Source organism: Platalea leucorodia (assembly GCF_965183815.1).
Source record: "Platalea leucorodia genome assembly, chromosome: 1".
NCBI classification, from domain to species: Eukaryota; Metazoa; Chordata; class Aves; order Pelecaniformes; family Threskiornithidae; genus Platalea; species Platalea leucorodia.
Window position 1 is genome coordinate 121,053,127 of NC_138823.1, and position 18,542 is coordinate 121,071,668.

Here is an 18,542-nt window from a genome sequence, read left to right on the forward strand (position 1 = left end):
CAGAATTTGATCACCAAAGCCCCCTATATACTAGCAGTTTTCAAGTGCTGAATGGCGTGCAGATAGTAAATCTACATCAGGGCCTTGAGGCAAACTCTGGAGTTACAGAGACTTTGTTGGGTTTTGTGCTGATGCTACACATTCTTACATTAAATGTCCTGTAACCACATAATTGGAACAAATAGGCAAATGTACGGCTTTGTTGTTAGAGCTCAACGTGATAAGCTTTAACAAATGCATATGCACATGTTTTGCATTAGTTTCTAAACATACCGTTACCTTTTCTCTAGCAGGAAAAGAAACAGGTCATTCACAGAACAGCACTCTGAACACAACATTGATAGGTGTCATCTTTAGAGCATGGAAAAGACTTTAGGTTGCTTGAGCCTTGCCCAAGGCTTCGTGGTCCCTAGGGACTCACTTCCTTCTCCAGACATTCAAAGTCAGGTATCCCTTTTCAAAGCCCTGATTTCTTTGCTTGTTTTGCAGTTGTGGAATTGTAAAAATGCCCTAAAGACAAATTTGACTAAAGTGATGTGCCCAGACTTTGGTTAGCATCTTATCCAAAGCCGTTCCCATCCCAACGGCTATCCAGCTAGTCAAAAATAAGTATGGTGGGCATTTGGTGAGGAGAAAATTGTAGAACTATGTGTATTACAGTAATTTTTACACTAACACTTTTATAGAAACACTGGGAGATCAAACAGAATTCCTCATTTCCCCAAATTGATGTGGAGGTCTGTGGTTTAGGATATGGCCTACAGAGAAGGATAATATATGCATAAAGTTAATCATGTGACTCTTTTGAAGAAGAAAATGAAGAAGGGAGTCTAAACTACAGAAAATGGGCTGAGTCCATTTGAATCCTGCTCTTGCAGCATTGCACAGTTAGAAATCTGAATTAGCCAGCATTTCCCCTTCAGCTGTGGAGGGTTAACATTCTTCCGCTCCCCAGCCAGCATGTCCAGAAGAAATGAGATGTTGCTGAAACAAAAGACGCTGTGGCCAGACTGTAGCAACGCTACAGAAAGCAACTTAATTTAGGTTTGCATAAGAACGCTCAGGGTTGTTAGCTGGATGCAAGACTAGAGGAAGGTGTTCTGCGATGCAGTGAGTATGTGAACCTCAATGTCTGTCACGGATTTGCTTGTACTTAGAGATACCAAGTAATTTCTGCGTTCCCTTGCCGTGTTTGTCATCTTAACATGGGCCATGTTATCACATCCTAAAGAGGACTTGCTTTTCTAACCTTCTCTAAATCTATCTTGCCAGCACTTGTATTAGCTGGTAGCAGCACAATGCCTTAGCCAACTAACTTCTGTTTTGAGAGGGTGGGTGATTAGTGTGGAATTTAGCCCCACTGTAGAATATGCTTCAAAGGGCTTTGCATGATAAAATTGATGTCAAAAGACCAAACAGGTATGGAGACAGAGCAAAACAAGCTAGGTGGATGAAGGAGCTAAAGCTCAGGAATCTGGACTGGGTGTAAGAAGGAAAATGTCTGTAAAATGAGTTTTTACAGTTCTGCCTGACATGATTGAATAGTCAAACTGAGAACAGCAGCAGTGCCAGGGAAGTCCTTGTGGAACAAGGACAAGAATGAAATATTGCTGAGAGACCCCAAGAGGTCTCACTAAAACCATGCTGGCTCTCCTTTTTCATTAGCAGTCAGGGAAGCACCAGTGCACTGTGCCTGAAAAGCTCAAAGAAAAAGAAGTCTCAAGAGTAACCTGTCCTATATTTTATTTTAGGATTTCTTCAGCAAATCTGATCCTTTTCTGGAGATTTTCCGGATGAATGATGATGCAACCCAACAACTTGTTCATAGGACTGAGGTAAGGCATAGGGTTGGATTTACTTTCCAAGGACACAGGTGGGCTGTCAGGAGGAATAGTTTATGCTTCCCATGTCACAAAGGGTATTGCAAGCACCCACATTTAAAAACACTTCTATCTTTTGTGTAAGTATTGACTAATGGGTATCAGGTCTTGACTTATGCACATGAGAGTACGGGAAGATGATATTGAAGCCAAAGATCCAAATTTAATTAAACTAGCAGATATTCTCTTTGAAGGTCGAGTTATACATATTACGTTTAGCCCAAACCATGCTACAGATAGTATCATATTTTTGCATTAATAGTATGTTGCATCTTCACCTCCTCCCACATTGTTGGTGCTAAAGAGATTTGTAATCTGGGTGCTTTACATTTGTTTCCTGTGTCCCAGTGTCGTTATTGCTTCCATGCTAATGACTGGCACTGTCTTAAAAAGCAGCATTTAGGTGTACAGGGTGGAGCTGTGGCAGGTATTCAGGGTTATGAGCCTGTCTGTTATGGATCCCATAAAGTCTTCCTGGCAAGGAAGACCATGTGTCTGTAAATTAATGCTGCCCATCGCCATTGTCCAGTCCTGCATCTCTTCCACGGCTTCCAGTTCAGGGATGTACTCCACAGCCTTTCCTTTGTGAGTTATGCCCCCGCTGAGGCGTGGCAGTGCTGGGACAATCTCTGTAGCATGATCTGTGTACGGGTCCATTTCTCACCTGTAGTCCTTTTTGGGGCTTTCCAGAGTGTTGCAAACTGCAGGTTGCTCAAGGGCACATATCCCATGCATGTTGTTCTGCAAACCTCCAGCTGAGCTCTGCTTTCTTCTCTTTCTGGTGAACGTACTGTATTGAAAATTGTGGCTTTTGTTAGCATTCTGTTTGGAGATGTGCAAATGTTAAGGGTTCCCTTCCTTTCTTTTCACTCACAGGTTGTGATGAATAACTTAAATCCAGCCTGGAAGACCTTCAAAGTGTCTGTAAATTCTCTCTGCAGTGGAGACCAGGACCGCAGGCTAAAGGTCAGAAGTCATTCCTGCTTTTTGAATAGTTTTACTCATAGAAAACAAAGCTTTGTCTCCCTTTTTCAATTGAAGATTGCTACTCTGCACTGCCCTCTTCTTTGATCACACAGCTGCTTTATGATTACCACAATCAAATTAAGGATGCAGAAAAGTGGTAATCCACTGCAATCAGTAGATTATACTCTGTACTTCTTACAGTAACCTCAAAAAATGATGGGGCTGTTTTTGCCAATCAGTTGGATAATTTGAACGCAGCATCGTTTAACTGGTGGAAGTATACTCAAGGGAAGTGGCAGCCCTTTCACCATTTTAACTACTGTTTCCTCACTTTTATGTCTGGAGACCCTCTGTAAATGACACACTGAATTATGAGATCTGTTATTATATGTGAAGAATGGTGTAGCCACAAAAAGACATGTGCCATAGTAATGGCAGTGTTACTAGTCAGCAGAAAGACTGATGGTTGGAAACTTGGAGCTTTGTGTAGAAAAATTCATCTTCTTGTGGCTAATTTGAGTTAAATAAAGGCTGAATCCAATTGTTCACATCTTCTACTCAGGTTTAAGGTTAATACTAAATTAAAAAATGTTAAAAGAGCAGCACTGTCCCTAGTGTCTATTCAGCCTCTTGGACCTGATGAAGGGACATTGGACCAAAAAGTATGTCTTTTTTTTTTCTTGCCATACCAAATAGTCTAGTAAAAATTTTTCTTTGTCCCTACAAACATTTCTTCTTTCGTCATTATAGCTGCACAACCCTACAGAAACTGTATTGTCGTTTTTCACTCATTACATACTGCAGGATGCGCTGTGCAGATAGAAAAAATAAAATGTCTGGTGTCTACATGTTACATTGCATGCCACAAATGGGTGGAAAAGGTAAAAAGGAGTCTTATGAATGCTTGGATTTATACTGGTCATGCTGATTGTGATTTATAACTTCACAAAATCAGCACTGTTGTTATGGAACAACAGTGGTACCGACACAGTGTTTCTATGTGTACGTTTGTATGGTATTGGGCATGCACGAGGAAGACACAGGTATAAATGGTTATCATTATATATTGTTTGTTCCCTTGTGGTACTGTTGGGCAAACAAGATGAGTCCAAGGGGAAAAGAAGTACCAAAAGCGTGAGGAAGTTTGATAAAACAATGAGAGATGTAGCAAGGAAAAGTGAAGGATGAGGTAGATGGAGCACAGGATACTTAGGAGGCCAGACCAACGTGTTTGTGACAGGTGCATCTGAGATGATGGAAGGAAGCTCAGCACCTCAGGTGGTAAAGGGAAGAAGTTGTGAAAGATCTTTCCATCTACCCCTTAGTTGGTAAATGGTCAAACCAGTTGTGTTGGGCATGTCCAATGGGATTGAAACAGAGTGAAAGAGGTGAAATAGAGAATGAGGTGTAGTGAAAGAACAGCCTCCATTTTAAACTGCAAGCAAAATTAACAGTATTGGCTAAATTCTAATGCAAATGAAGAAATGTAGAGGAGTTATTTATTGTAGCATGTGTAGGATGACAGTAATGTGAAGTGTCAAGATAATTACTTTTTTATCCTGAGAGGCTGTAATTTTATAAATTTCCTGTGTAGATTAAATATCTATAAATTAGTTGCCTGAAACACGGAAGACAAGCGAATTACTCTGTGTAGTATAAGCAATATACAGATCTCTAGGAGAGGAAAAGGAAAAAAAAATGAGCAGCTACCCTCCAGAGGTAATAACATGACTGACTCAAAGGACGGTCAAGGACAAGGTGCACTGCCGTGGCTGCGGCCTTCATTGGCACCTCTGACGCCTGGACTGCTACTTCATGACGAAAGGGAAGCGGTGGACAAAGCACAGAAGGTGCTTGCTTGGACAATGAGCTCACATCACAGCTCAGGCAGAGATGGGAGCTGAGCTGTTGCTTTTGCATGGGCTGAGCTATGAAAGTCTTGGAAAGGGAGGGTGAGTAGTTCTTCGATGTACTAGAGAAGGGCGAGCCACTGGTGGGACATATAGACAGAGGTGACATGGTTAAAGCAGGCGGGAGTACTGTAGCTGCTGCAGCATTCTGCAAAGGTGAAAGGGAGCAGAACTGAAGGGGGCAATGCTAAAGAACATGGTGTACTCAAAATGTGAGATGCTGAGAGGCTGAAGAAGAGATGTAATGTGACAGATTATCTGTGTTATGCAGCCTCTCTGAGAGGGCATCTTACACAACCAGATGCAGAAAGCTGCACCCTGCGTCTTCCTTGGCACAGGGTCCCAGATCACCTAGTCCAGCTTATATCTGACAGTCACTTAGAGCAATCAGTTGTGCCTACCCTTATAGGATCTGCTTCTTGAGGTAACTTAGATTGAAATGGATAACATCCCATAGTAATGAAACTATATAGGTTTGAGACAAGAGATGGATCAGATTTCTGCCGCTCAAATGAAAAGCAGAATTAGGACAGCACTGCCTTCACCACAATGTGTATATGTGGCCTTTAAATCACTTAGATGCGAAAACCTAGGAAGAGATGCAAACAAAATGTGATGCCTAGAATATCAGAGCAAGTGGCAAGTCCGTAAGGGTAGGGAAATCTGGTTCTGGAGGGGGAAACATGCTTTAATCTCTTTGACATTGAGGTGAGAAGGTATAAGAAAGGCTGAGATTTCAGCTTGGGCAGAAGAAGATGGGTCTGGGAATAAAGGGGGTTTTTGAGCTATGAGCAGAGCGACAGTAGTTGCATTTGTTGGCAGATAATACTGCCAAAAGAGAGTCTGAAGAGGGAGAAGTGAAGAGAAACAAGAATAGTCCTTTAGGACTGCCTCTAGAGAAGGTGAGGGGAAAGTCAGTGAAGTGATGGGTGAAGAAGAGAGCCAGGGCAAGCTGGATCTTATGAACCTATTGACAATTGTCAAAATAGTCTTGATTCTGTGGGATTTTGTTTCTCTTTTTTTGGAGAATACATGTTTTATTTGTGTATGCAAGTATTTGCAGGCCATGATTTAGATATCTGAGTATTTGCCTGAGGCTGCAGTTCAGACATTTGCAGAAAAGCTAAAAGTAGTAAGATCTGCAACAGATCATTCATGAATGCAGAAATATTTTAAAATTAATTGTGGCTGTAAAATAAGAAAAAAGCTTGAAGCTTCTTTAAAATTCAGGCCCTTTATACCTTTTGGTGGGTGTAAGATAAGGGTGCTATGGTGGAGCAGCCCCCAAAATCACTTGTGTTTGACAGATAGCATATAGTACTTGTCAGATGACTATTCTGTTTGCTTTCTATATGGAATATAACTTAGGAATTTGATCGCAGCAAGGAAAGAAGATTGGAAGTTATAAGAATTAGAGAGGTGAAGTGTCTGTCATGGGTTTAGCACTGTATGAATGTTTATACTTTGATTTACATTGACTAAGCATTCCAGTCTTCACCCTACTATATTTTGGAACATTTGACTTCAGTTGCTTTGTTTCACTTCATAAAGTATATAGCAATATGTTACTGCTAAGTGTTGGAAGAATTCCCTGTGCCATATTTAACGTGGGGAGATTTAGTGTATTCCAGCTGCCTTGCTGAGCATCAGCTTCTTGCCAGGATTGCTTGATCACTGTGAACAGTAATTGCATAAGTCTGGGTAGTTCTGTACCTGTACCTGCTGTTTCTTTTTTACGTACTCTGGAAGGCATAATCTAAGTCAAAGCTTTAAGAGGTACCAGAAATGCTTGGAGGGAAATGTCAGCTTGTGGAAATTCTGCAAATGAAGGGAGACTTCTGAACAAGAGCAGTCACATTGCAAACATCACTACCTTTGGTTTGCCTCTGTAGCTGTTTGGAGCTCTGAAGTCTTGGCCTTTCATCTCTGCCACTGGAATCACATGGGTACTGAGCTTAGTGGTCTGATTGGTGTTATGAGAAACGGGGATTAACATGGCAAAAATACAATAGAACAACTCAGTTTAACTTACAGAAGTTTTCTCTTTGTAAGTCTTGCACCCAAAGCAGCCTTTACACTGTCTGGGCATTTGAAACTTTCTTGCTTAAAATGTCTGTTTAGAAAGATAAGATAAGCAAAGTCACTAAAATCAAAGCAACCAATAATTAGGGTCTCCCTCAAAAGTCTTTTGTTAGCATCCTTTACAAAGTCTGTTAATTTGAATTCCTTATGGGCTTTTAAAAAAAAAAAAAAAATCTAATTTTGCTTTATTTAGCTGTGGTGCAGAGAGCAGTTATTTTTTATTCCTCTCAGGATGCCTTGTAAGACTTTATTGCAATTATTGCTGCTCTAGGTTTTATTATGAAAAAGATATATTAGATTTATGAACCTGCTGAGCTTTTCTTCCCAGACGTTGAAACCATCTGAGAAGTCTGGTCACACGTCAGTGCCGGTCATAACTTCTTTTAATGCTAACAGTACAGACAATTTGTGTATGTATTGAAGTGAACAAAATACCTCTTTGATCCAAAAGTAGTGCATTGCTTTTCTAATAGGTAAAGAGATTCAGTTCACAACAGTAATTACTGACAAATCCGCGTGAGGGAATATAATCCTTCTGAGAGCAGTTTTTATCCTAGTCTGCTGTGCTGAAGGTCCTGTAAATTGTGAAACTTTGGCATTCAAGTTTGGTTTCAGTATGTGAGGTATGTTGCTGTCAAAGGTTTATCTGAAATACAGGCTTGCATTGTGAGCATGTTCTGGTAGATGATCGTCTACTGTCCACCCGTTCTAATAGTTGCAGGGTTCCTCTTTTTCTAGAGGAGTCCTGGTAATGTACACTGAAAAATAATCAAATAATCTCTTAGTGTTTTAGTATTAGATATTGTAATACTTGGGAAATAAACACCTAACCAGGTGATGTAGAGGTACAGGCCAAACAGTGCACATGGCATAGAGTAAGAATATCTTCTACTGAGGTTGTACAGAGAACCTCACTGAAAGAAATTCTGTTCATAAAGAAAAGTAGGAAAAGCCAAAAAACCTGGAAGAAAAATGTTGCTGCAGGTGAAGTAATAAGCTGCAGGGAGAGGGGGAAGCATGCGTCATATCTGTATAGAAAGTCCTTTCCATCTTCCACCCACATAAGGGAAATTTTCAAAAGAAGAATGTCCATTAGATATTTTTCTACCTTTTAAAAATCTGTATGTTGCAACTATATCATTGTTGTCAGTTACTTTATTGTTTCATCCCTGCCTAACCCAGATTACAGATGATGATCCTGATGACATTTATGCATGTACAGTTATGAGTGGGACCCACGGCTGTGGTTACCGGGGCTATTACATACATCAGGTCATAAGGCCTTTGTGTGTCTGAATGGCTCTTTGCGGCATGAAGCCCTGGGACATTACTGTTGCTTACCTTTGGGTAACCATGAGAAGGTTGCCTCTTCCTGTGCACTTCTAATGAGGTTAAAACCTGGTTCTGCCATTCTTCCCCATTCTCTCTTATCTCCAGTTGACTTCCTTGGTACTCCTCCTTCCATCTGATCTGTTGGAGTAGTTGTGTCTTAGCATGAAAGTTATACGTTTGGTTTTTTGCTGAGGGGTCTATGCATATGCTTGTAGGCCCCAGTATATCTGATTCTCTAGTGCTACTGAGATGCATTCAGGAGTTTAAAGGTCATGTGATTTTCAATTCATTTCTGTACTAAGACCTTTATAAATAACAATACATTCGCCTTTCCAATGTGAATTTTCATAGGCCATGAATTTTCTACATTTTTGTGGTAGATCATTGTTAACAAGGTCTTCTTGAGACATCTGCACTTTGCTTAAATTAATAATCTATGCAGTGCCTCTTCTGCCTTGTTGATACTGTTATATAATGTGATCCTTACTTACGATATTAATAGATGAAGCTCCACAGCCTACAAGAAAGATTTGATGTTATGCTGGATGGAAATAGGCAATCGCTTTATTTTACTTCTATTAATTAAAAAATAAAATTAAAAATTTATTATTAATTTAATAATCTCTTCCCCAGGGTCTGTTATGGCATTTTGGGGGGTGGAAGGCTGGGTCTTCCTCAAATAGTTGTAACCATGTTTCCTTCTGATTTTTCCAAAGTGTTGAATCTTTCATGCAAAATGATGGATCATTAGGGGAAAAATGTTACTTAAAGGTCTGTAAGTGTATTGGCTGCTCCATTCTGAGTTAAGGAAAAGCAAATAGCAATGGTTATTTTGATATTCTCTGGGTTATTACTGTAGTGTTCTCTAGATCAATAAGCTTTCGCTGACCTTTAATACTTGACTACAGCTCTGCTTATACAGGTATATTATACTCTGTAATCCTTCAATAAGCCCTCAGTATCTCTGAAAGCCAGTGATGAAAGTAACTGAGCAGAACCTGTGAAGAAGGCCAAGTAAAGCTTAAGAGGCAAGCAATAAGTAATACATTCAGACAAATCCATTAGTGCTTTTATTCTTTCACAGTTTAGCTGTCATAGAGTGTTTGAAGCACTAATGTGGAAAGATACGGTTTGTGGTCAACAGCAATGATTTGTGCAGGATTTAAAAAAGCATGTGGCACAAAGGGCAATTCAAGCAGTGTCAAATGATGATTAAAAAAGCATGAACTGAAGGATTTCACACTGTTCCATAAGAGAAGACTCGTTTGTTGTTGCTGTTTTCTTTGGGCTTTTAGTTCCATGTAGAAAGAGACTGGCACCAAGAACAAATTACAACGTAGGCTAGACTTGCTGTTTATTTAGTTGATTGGGTGATTTCAGTCATACCTGATTAACTACACAGTTCTACATTTTCCCCTTCGATTTACTCACAAAATTAAAGCCAGTGGAGCCAGTCATTCCCTGCTTGCTTACCCTGATGTTACTGAAGGGGTATTTGCATATGGAGTCCTTCTTGTGGAAAGTCTTGAACAGGAAGAAAGGGGGACTCCACCTTTACATGTCTTTAATATGAATCAAAAGATGCCTTCAAATCACTTTTTCAGTAAGTCATTTCTTTTTCATGAGGTCAGGGCATTTTCCTGGAATCTTTAGAATAATTGCCTCCCTCTTGGATGGTGCAGATCTTTCTTTATGATCTGGATAGTATTTATTTATTAGTCATTTTAAGGATGTTATCTTGTGAATTTCCAGAGAAGTTCTTGTAAAAGTGACTGTGCAGCTGATAATTTTAGATAATAAAAGGTTGCTTCTTGGTGGTCAAAAGAAACACAAAAAAATTAGGCTTAAATATTGGGATGTGGTATATATTTAATAAGCTAATAGAAATATTTGTATAAGCGGGTACTGCTTGACCCGAGTAGGAGTTTTAAAACAGTCTTCTGAGAGGGTGATACATTATTTTGAGGACTATTATAAAATTAAAGCAAATGACACACTGTAAAAGCCAGTTTCTGAGTCCTCCTTGCATAAATGCCATTGGACCTACTTTTCCAGTAAATGATTCATTAAAATATTACAATTCTTAAATGTTTCTCTTGCTTTCTCTCTCATATTCCCCTTGTTCTCTCTACGTGCCTGTGGTTGCAGGCACTACACTGATTATTAAAAACTCAAGTGGCCCACTCCACGAGGTCTACAGTGATTGTGGGGAATTTGCTGCAACTACTCATCCTGTTTTGTCAGTTTGGGTTAATCTATAATTTAGCAATTGGTTTATAATATGAGTACCTCCTGAATTCATTAATCGCAGCAGTGTGTTTGGAACCCTGATTTATCTGAGCATGTCAAGGACTGATCTGATCCATCTTCATAAACTCTGTGCAGGTGGGGTACAAGATTTAAGATTATCCTTAAAACAAAACTGATTAACTCCTGGTGTGTGTGATCTCAGCTCACAGATTCCTTTTTTTCTCTGCTCTTTCCTTGACCGTATTCTTGATAAAGCAGTTGAAGATGCCGGGGAAGAAAATACCAGATTGCAATGAAGATTTAGGAGAGACAAATAGACTCAAGAAATGAGCTTGATCCCATTTTTGTTAGCCAAGGGAACTAATTTTGATGACTTTAATAGGCACTAGTTCTCCATTATTGTAACTGCTGGATATATAGCAAATTAATTGTCAGATTAATTAATCTAGATTTGGGTTAATTGATGTTTGTGAAGTGCTTTGAAGATGAAAGAGCTATCTAAATGACAAGTGTTGTCACAACAATTAGGGGTGCAAGTGGATTGCACAAGGGAGAGATCATCTGATATACAGTGGTTAAAAAGAAAAGAGCTGATATTCACATCTCCAGGGGCTTGGGCTGCTGATAAAGATGGTGGTAGAAGGCTGAAGAGCTGGTACATGTGAATAAAATGGGCAAGGTAGCAAGAGACAGGAGTCTTCCTCCCATCCATTGGGTGACTCTGACAGACTGAATTTCAGAGTTCACCCTGTAAAAGGAGATTTTTCCTTCCTGTTCCTTACCAGAGCCCCCAGTTCCATGAGCCTTGGGGCAGAAATGAACAATCTTCCCCCTGACATTTGCAAGGAGCATTCATAGTGTGAAACAAGGGCAAAGAGAGGACAACAAACAAGCAAAAATGTTGTGTGTGAATTTGTTTGTCTGGATTAGGGGATCTGAGGAGTGTTTTCTCTGTTTCTCTTTTGCAAATAAGAGAGGATTGCCTCCAAATACTTTGTACATTCCATTTATTGTCAGCTTTCTTCCAATTGCTTGCTGGCTCCGTGGTTCCATCCCAAGACAGGTAAGTACAGCCTTCCGCAGCTTTGCTATGCAAGTCATCAGTATGAGAAATGTTTTGAAGGGCTCTCTCTTGCCTCTCTTGAGCTGTCTTTGAAAGTGAGTTTTAATCCCCTGAAATGAAACAGAGGCTTCTGTAAGTGCTGCTGACTGTAATCCAAATCAGAGGTGTCTGGTTCCTTCCTAGGGCAATAGCTGATAAAGTACTAGATCCCATCCCTGGGACCATTTAAAATGAGACAAAGCAAAGCCCTGGTAATGAGGATCAGTTCCACACTGGAGAGTGGGACATAGGGGATGCTGATGAATTAAATGACCTCTACATTCTTCCCGATTTTCAGGTCACTGTATTGATAATGCACTGAACACCCTACAGACCCCAGTAGTAGCTGCAGAGCTGCTTAGTGTAGAAGTTTAGAAACCAGTGCTACCATTTTGAATTAAAATAATAAAATGAAGCTCTGCTTTCACTAAAACAGATCAGGATTAAGGCTTAGCTGTAACCTTGTGAAGCAGCTGAATGCTGTAGTGAGAGAATTTTAAAGTGTTGCATATCTTAAAGAAAATCCATCAGTCTCATACCTTTGTGTCTACAGGACATTTTGCTGTGTGACTTACAGTATCTCATGATATTAAAAATGAAAGAAAATGAAAGTGTAACCAGTTTTTCATATTCTTTTTTCATTTCTTTCAGTTGAGACTGGAAAGAATAGTGAAGGCAATTTCCAGACAATCTCATTTCAGACTGTCATAAAGTAGCAAAGCCTCACATTGGCTGACATATAACCAGCTTATAAAGACCCTCGGTTTCTTTTCAGAAATCTTTTTTACTGTGTAAGTGGAAAATTACACACTAATGGAAATTCTTCTCTTGTTGTTAAATCTTGTAATAAATGTATTCTTTGCTATGAACGATATATTTTTGCTACTTAAATAGAAAGCTTACCTTAAAAATTTTACTCATAAATCGTATCTTTATAGTTTATACGCTAAATACTGCCACACAAAAATAGTTACACATTGCAGATAATAAAATATGTGTACTTTAAATGGTAATATTCTCAGGAAACATAGCAGAGTCAAATTTAAGGCAAAATAATATATTTGCTTAAAAAATAATTACAGTAAGCATCTTCAGGGACCTAATTATAAATTAATTTTTGTGATACTCTAGGCAGCATTAAGGCAGAAATAGCCATTAAGTGCATCTCAACTTTAATATTTTAGAAGATGTCTCAGTGCATAGGGGTCACTTGAAAAGCGTGAACTTCATCTCACACTGGAAATACGTATTTAGCCCTTCTGTACACAGTGATCTCACCTACCACACATTCTGTTAAAATAATTTAGATCTGCATTTTCCATTTGCCAAAAACATCTTTTCTCCCAGCTAGATGGCATACACATTTTGTAATGTGTACGTACATGTGTATAATGTATATGCACCTTACATAATGAATGGCAATGTGTTTTGTAATAAAAATGTTTGATCCGCCTTACCAAACCTAAATTAAGCATGTTTATCATGCATGTTGAATATCCAAATGATTTTGAAAATGCTTGATAGCTATGCTCTACAGGACTCCCCAGAAAAAGCATTTAGCTGGTCACAGCCCTCCTTGTAACACTAGAAGAAACCAAGGCTCTTGGGATCAGAGACTTCAGTGTGTTTGTGGATAGTTGTTGTTCTGTTTGTGTGTTACAGTTGCTAAAACATGCCAGGGAAATTTTACCATAGGTTGACCACCACTAGCTCTGAGTTTTGGGCAGGATTCGGTGTTAAGATAAAACTTGTTTGTGACACCGGCATCCCAGTCCCCCTCAGTCAAAGAGAAATCAAGACTTATTTGTTCCCTAGGGCCAGTGGAGTTATTTTAATGGTCTGCTCACTGAGGGCAATGCTGCCAGTCTATTTTCAGGAAGCCTGGGAGGAAGGTGTTCTGTTGTCCCCCTCTGCTCTGAGCTGCCAGTACGGCAGCCCCAGCGGTTGTGCTCTTCAGGGCTCCTCGCTGACTCCGGTCAGCTGCAGCACAGGAATCCTTTTCCCGCTTTCATGTGGCTATTTCCACCGTACTATTCATAGAAGCCTTGCTCAAAGAATTGTTCAAAGTGGCTGCTAGCTTAGTGTATCCAGTTCATTGCTGCCACTGAACACCTCGAAGGATGTGCAAGCTCTTTGGGGGTAAGACTTCTCTGTGACTGTGGAGCTGATTCACGTCCTGAGTGTGACAGCCATTGTGTCGCCTTTGCCTGAGATTAACAAAGGGATAGTGTTTCCTATCACAAGCATACTAATCCTTCCCCTTCTGAAAAGTGCATGGACTGTCTGTACATCTAAAGTGAAAGAGAAGGCGAGTAATGTTAGAAATCATTTCTCAATATTAGCAGCATTACAGACTGTTGAGTCTTCTAGTCTGCTTTCAGAAGAGATCATAAAAAAGGCTATGGCTGGCCTGCCCCCTACACTCTGTATCTCGTTGGTCTGAAGTTACAACATACGAACAGCAACAGCATCAGCGGTTGATCTCTTAGACACTCTTTAGATATCAACTGCCTAAGATTTGTTCAGATCTACTAATCACCTATTACATTGTTGACCATCGCATTACTAGCCTAGAGCTCCTATTGAATCTCCTCATTTATTTTATTTCCAAGAAATATCAGGATTTACTGATAGCGGTTTCTTTTCTATACTAGGAAATCTCCTCATGGGATGCCAGCAAGATCTGTTTAATCTCACATACTTTTCCATACTCTTGCCAATACTTAACAAGTGTTCAGCAGTAGAGAAGGAGTATTGGACAGAGAAGGACTTTGTGATACCTCTTAAACAATGACAACAACAGCAAGACAAGTTCTGTCATTCATACCCATCTCTTGAATTAATAACACAGCATTTTACAGGACAGCATCTCAGAGATCTGAAGAGAGTATCATTTGCAGTTTTAATGTAAATGAAGTATATATCAGACCTCCTAAGTAACTGCAGGAGCCAAGATAGTAGACCATTGTATTGGATCCCCAAAGAGGATAAATGCTGGGTCCATTCATACAGTTGTGCAGAATGCGGTTAAATGTGTATTAAGTAACATAGTTTCTGTTGACAGCTTTTCCTGGAAGAAAATAAAAGAAACAAAGGATGGGAAGAAATGGAGGAAGTTATCAGAAAGGTTTCTTGTTATCTCTGCTGGGACCAGATATTGTTCAAGATAGTCACAAATGACCTGGAGAAAGGGAAAAATAAGGTAACAAAATTTGTAGGTAGAATCATAGAATCGTTAAGGTTGGAAAAGACCCTTAAGATCATTGAGTCCAACCGTTAACCTGTCACTGCCAAGTCCATCACTAAACCATGTCCTCGAGCACCACGTCTACCCTTCTTTTAAATACCTCCAGGGATGGAGACTCAACCACTTCCCTCGGCAGCCTGTTCCAGTGCCTGACTACCCTTTCGGTGAAGAAGTTTTTCCTAATATCCAACCTAAACTTCCCCTGGCGCAGCTTGAGGCCGTTTCCTCTCGTCCTATCGCTTGTTACTAGGGAGAAGAGACCGACCCCCACCTCGCTACAACCTCCTTTCAGGTAGCTGTAGAGAGCAATAAGGTCTCCCCTCAGCCTCCTCTTCTCCAAACTAAACAACCCCAGCTCCCTCAGCCGCTCCTCATAAGACTTGTGCTCTAGACGCTTCACCAACTTCGTTGCCCTCCTCTGGACACGCTCCAGCACCTCGATGTCCTTCTTGTAGTGAGGGGCCCAAAGCTGAACACAGTACGCGAAGGGCAGCCTCACCAGTGCCGAGTACAGGGGCACTATCACTGGTCCTGTTGGCCACACTATTCTTGATACAGGCCAGGATGCCATTGGCCTTCTTGGCCACCTGGGCACACTGCTGGCTCATGTTCAGGTGGCTGTCAACCAACACCCCCAGGTCCTTTTCCTCTGGGCAGCTCTCCAGCCACTCCTCCCCCAGCCTGTATCGTTGCATGGGGTGGTTGTGACCCAAGTGCAGGACCCAGCACTGAGCCTTGTTGAACGTCATACAGTTGGCCTCTGCCCATCGATCCAGCCTGTCCAGGTCCCTCTGTAAGGCCTTCCTGCCCTCCAGCAGATCGACACTCCCACCCAACTTGGTGTCATCTGCAAACTTACTGAGGGTGCACTCAATCCCCTCATCCAGAGCATCAGTGAAGATATTGTACACGACCACCTCCAACACTGAGCCCTGGGGAACACCACTTGTGACCGGCTGCCCACTGGATTTGACTCCGTTAACCACCACTCTCTGGGCTCAGCTGTCCAGCCAGTTTTTAACCTAGCACAGACTGCACTTATCAAAGCTGTGAGCAGCCAGCTTTTCCAGGAGATCAAATAATCTGTGTCCTGGATTGTTTTGACTTCAAAATATCACAAAAGGATCTTCATGCTAATGATTGGCACTAAGATACAAAGAAAGTCAATAAAAATGATCATAGGAAGGCTTGCATTTGTGAAGAGACTAAATTCAGACTGGAAAGAAAGATAATCTTGTAAAGGTGTCTCTGAAGTAATGAATGACTTGGAAATGATGAGGGAATGGTTTGATTATTTGTCCTCAGGGTACATGAACTTGAAAATCACCATGACCAGGCACAATGCTTAAAACAAAAGGAAGTTCTGTTTCCATACAACACAGTTCAGTGATGGATTATGTTGGTAAAGTATGTTGGGAGGCCAAAAACTGTAAATATGCTAGAAATGGGACTAGACAAATTAATGAATCATTGTTGCATTGGCTGGCTATTAACAGCATATATCAGATGCTCTCTCCAGCTTTAGGAGAGTGTAAAGTTGTTGACTGCCAGTAACTGGGAGAATATGGTGAAGTAAAGATGAATGTGCCTTTCCTTGTCTTATGTAGTCTTTCTCTAAGTATTCACTAGCGTCTGGCAGAAGGATGATACTGGTACCGTGTACTTTTAATATTTTCTTATGGTGAATGCTTGTAGCTTTAAGTGTTGATTTTCATCTGAAAAAGCTCTAAATGGTTAGGGTTTCATAATTTGAGAAATTGTGCATATTCATAGCAAGGGTGTGCACATACTGCTAGTGGGTCATGCTGCAAGGTTTCTTCTTCTCCAGTACAACTTCATGAAAAGGTGAAAGGTAAATGGATTATTTAGAGCTGAAGCGTGTCCACTTTGCTGTGTATAAACACACAGATAAGCCAGGATAGTCCTTTGCTATTCTGTGGCAGCTGCAGTAGAGCATAAAGTATTCTGTGTATGCCTTCAAATACTCACCCTGACCCTGGTTACACATGCACAGCCCTCTGCTGCATTTCTTTCTCATATATTAGCTTATACATTTTTCAGAAAAATACTACCCATCAACAGAATCCCTGTTTAATATCAGCTATTTCTGTTTTTTAATGAATCCATTTCTAGTTGCAAGCAAAACATCTGAAAATCTGATGACTAGATGTCTGGAAACACAGGCTTATTTTTACAGGCTAATTAAAAAGTAGGCTACTCACATTAGGCAGTCATGATTCTTCTCTTAGACAGACAACAGTGTTTCAGACTCCTGCTCCTCAAAATATTAAAAAAATACTTTGTTAGAGTTGTGCCAAAAATGAGTCTTTGACTCATGACCAGGCTAAAATGTGGGAGTAAAAAATTTGCCTATTGTCAGATTTCAAGGGTATTTTCTTCATAATACTACAAGCAACCATTCATGAACAAAAGGGAACCTGAGGGGGGAAAAATATTGCTGCAGACTGATGATAAATGTTATTAATAAATGAGTTATGTTGATCCAAGCAGTGCTGAAAGTTATCACTTTGTGATACTTTCACTAAGAAAGAAAGGTAGCAGGACACAACCAGATGATCTGACAGAGGTTCCTATGGGGGAGATGTCTCCTTCCTCCCTAGGTGCCTACTCCCCAGCCAGTTTGAGCTCTCTGCGAAGAGTCAGGATCTGGCCATGGGGGACTTCACCTTGCAGTTGTCTTGGGCATGGTAAGAAAACCTATACACCTTCCCACTTTCTTTCGAGTATGGGATCCCTCTGCTACAGTTCAGCCCTTCCTCCATCCCTTGTCCCTCTCCTGGGAGTCCTGGATGACCCCAGCTCTGACACTTGGCAGGGGCTGGCTGAGATTGGAGGAAGCAGAAGCATGGCCTGGCTCTAGCCATTCCCCGAGCCAGTCTGGGTACAAGGAATTCACACAGATTAAAGCCTACCAGCCCCGGGGAGGGCAGAGGTGAAGCAGAGTGGATGGGCAAGAGCTGGGCAGCAGAAGGTGCCATGTGTGGTTAGAATTGAGGTTGTGATAGTATCAGCCCCCAGTGATACTATGGACATTTGAAACTGTGAGTCTGCTGCGATGTTATTTTACGTCCTGTCCCTGAAACCTTGTCCTGTGTTATATTGAAGCTGTGTTAAAAGTGTGAGATAATGGCATTCCTCATCAGAATGCAGTGTGTGCTTCTCCAAGCAGACTTATGAATATGCAAAACTTGCACAAAATAATTAAAAATCAGTAACTCATACTTTTAATCATCTCATGCACGTTTTAAAATTTAGAATTGTGATTTTAGTAGCCTAAATTTGTTTGTTCACAGCACTTGAACCCTTAATCTCCTTAAGAGCTTTAAATCCTCAACACTACATAGCTTTAAGGTGACCTGCAAAAGTAAAGTACAGGATCCTGGTAATGTAATGTTCATTGAATGCTCTTCTAGCCTGACTTGCTCCCGTTTTCCTGGCTGTTCAAAGCATTAAGCATGCACTTGTAAAGTTGTTGACATTTGAGTTCTTTCCTTCGATCTTTAATGATACAGAAGTAAGGGCCTGATCTGTTTTATATACAGCTTCTTGTGCTGATTTCTTTGGCTGTTAATTTCCTGCCTTCCTACAGAAAGCAACACGTCATTCTGATCACCACTATGTAAGTGTCATTGCTGTGTGCACAGGGACAGACTTGCCACCGAGCCTAAGATCAAGATCAGTTATAGGACAGATATTCAGAGGAGCTTAGGAGGCAAAGGTGAAGTTTGGGGAAGAGGAATAAGCCAAAGATA

At 40.6% G+C, this 18,542-nt stretch overlaps 1 protein-coding gene across 1 annotated transcript in view; it reads left to right on the forward strand.

The window, feature by feature from the left end:
- Positions 1-18,542, forward strand: part of CPNE4 (copine 4) — a gene marked incomplete at both ends in the record, with an annotated part of 194,027 nt that overhangs the window by 96,681 nt on the left and 78,804 nt on the right. Inside the window, 2 exons of the mRNA XM_082307141.1 lie at positions 1,752-1,835; positions 2,757-2,846. Coding sequence (XP_082163267.1) covers positions 1,752-1,835; positions 2,757-2,846 — 174 coding nt within the window. The remainder of the gene's footprint in view (positions 1-1,751; positions 1,836-2,756; positions 2,847-18,542) is intronic.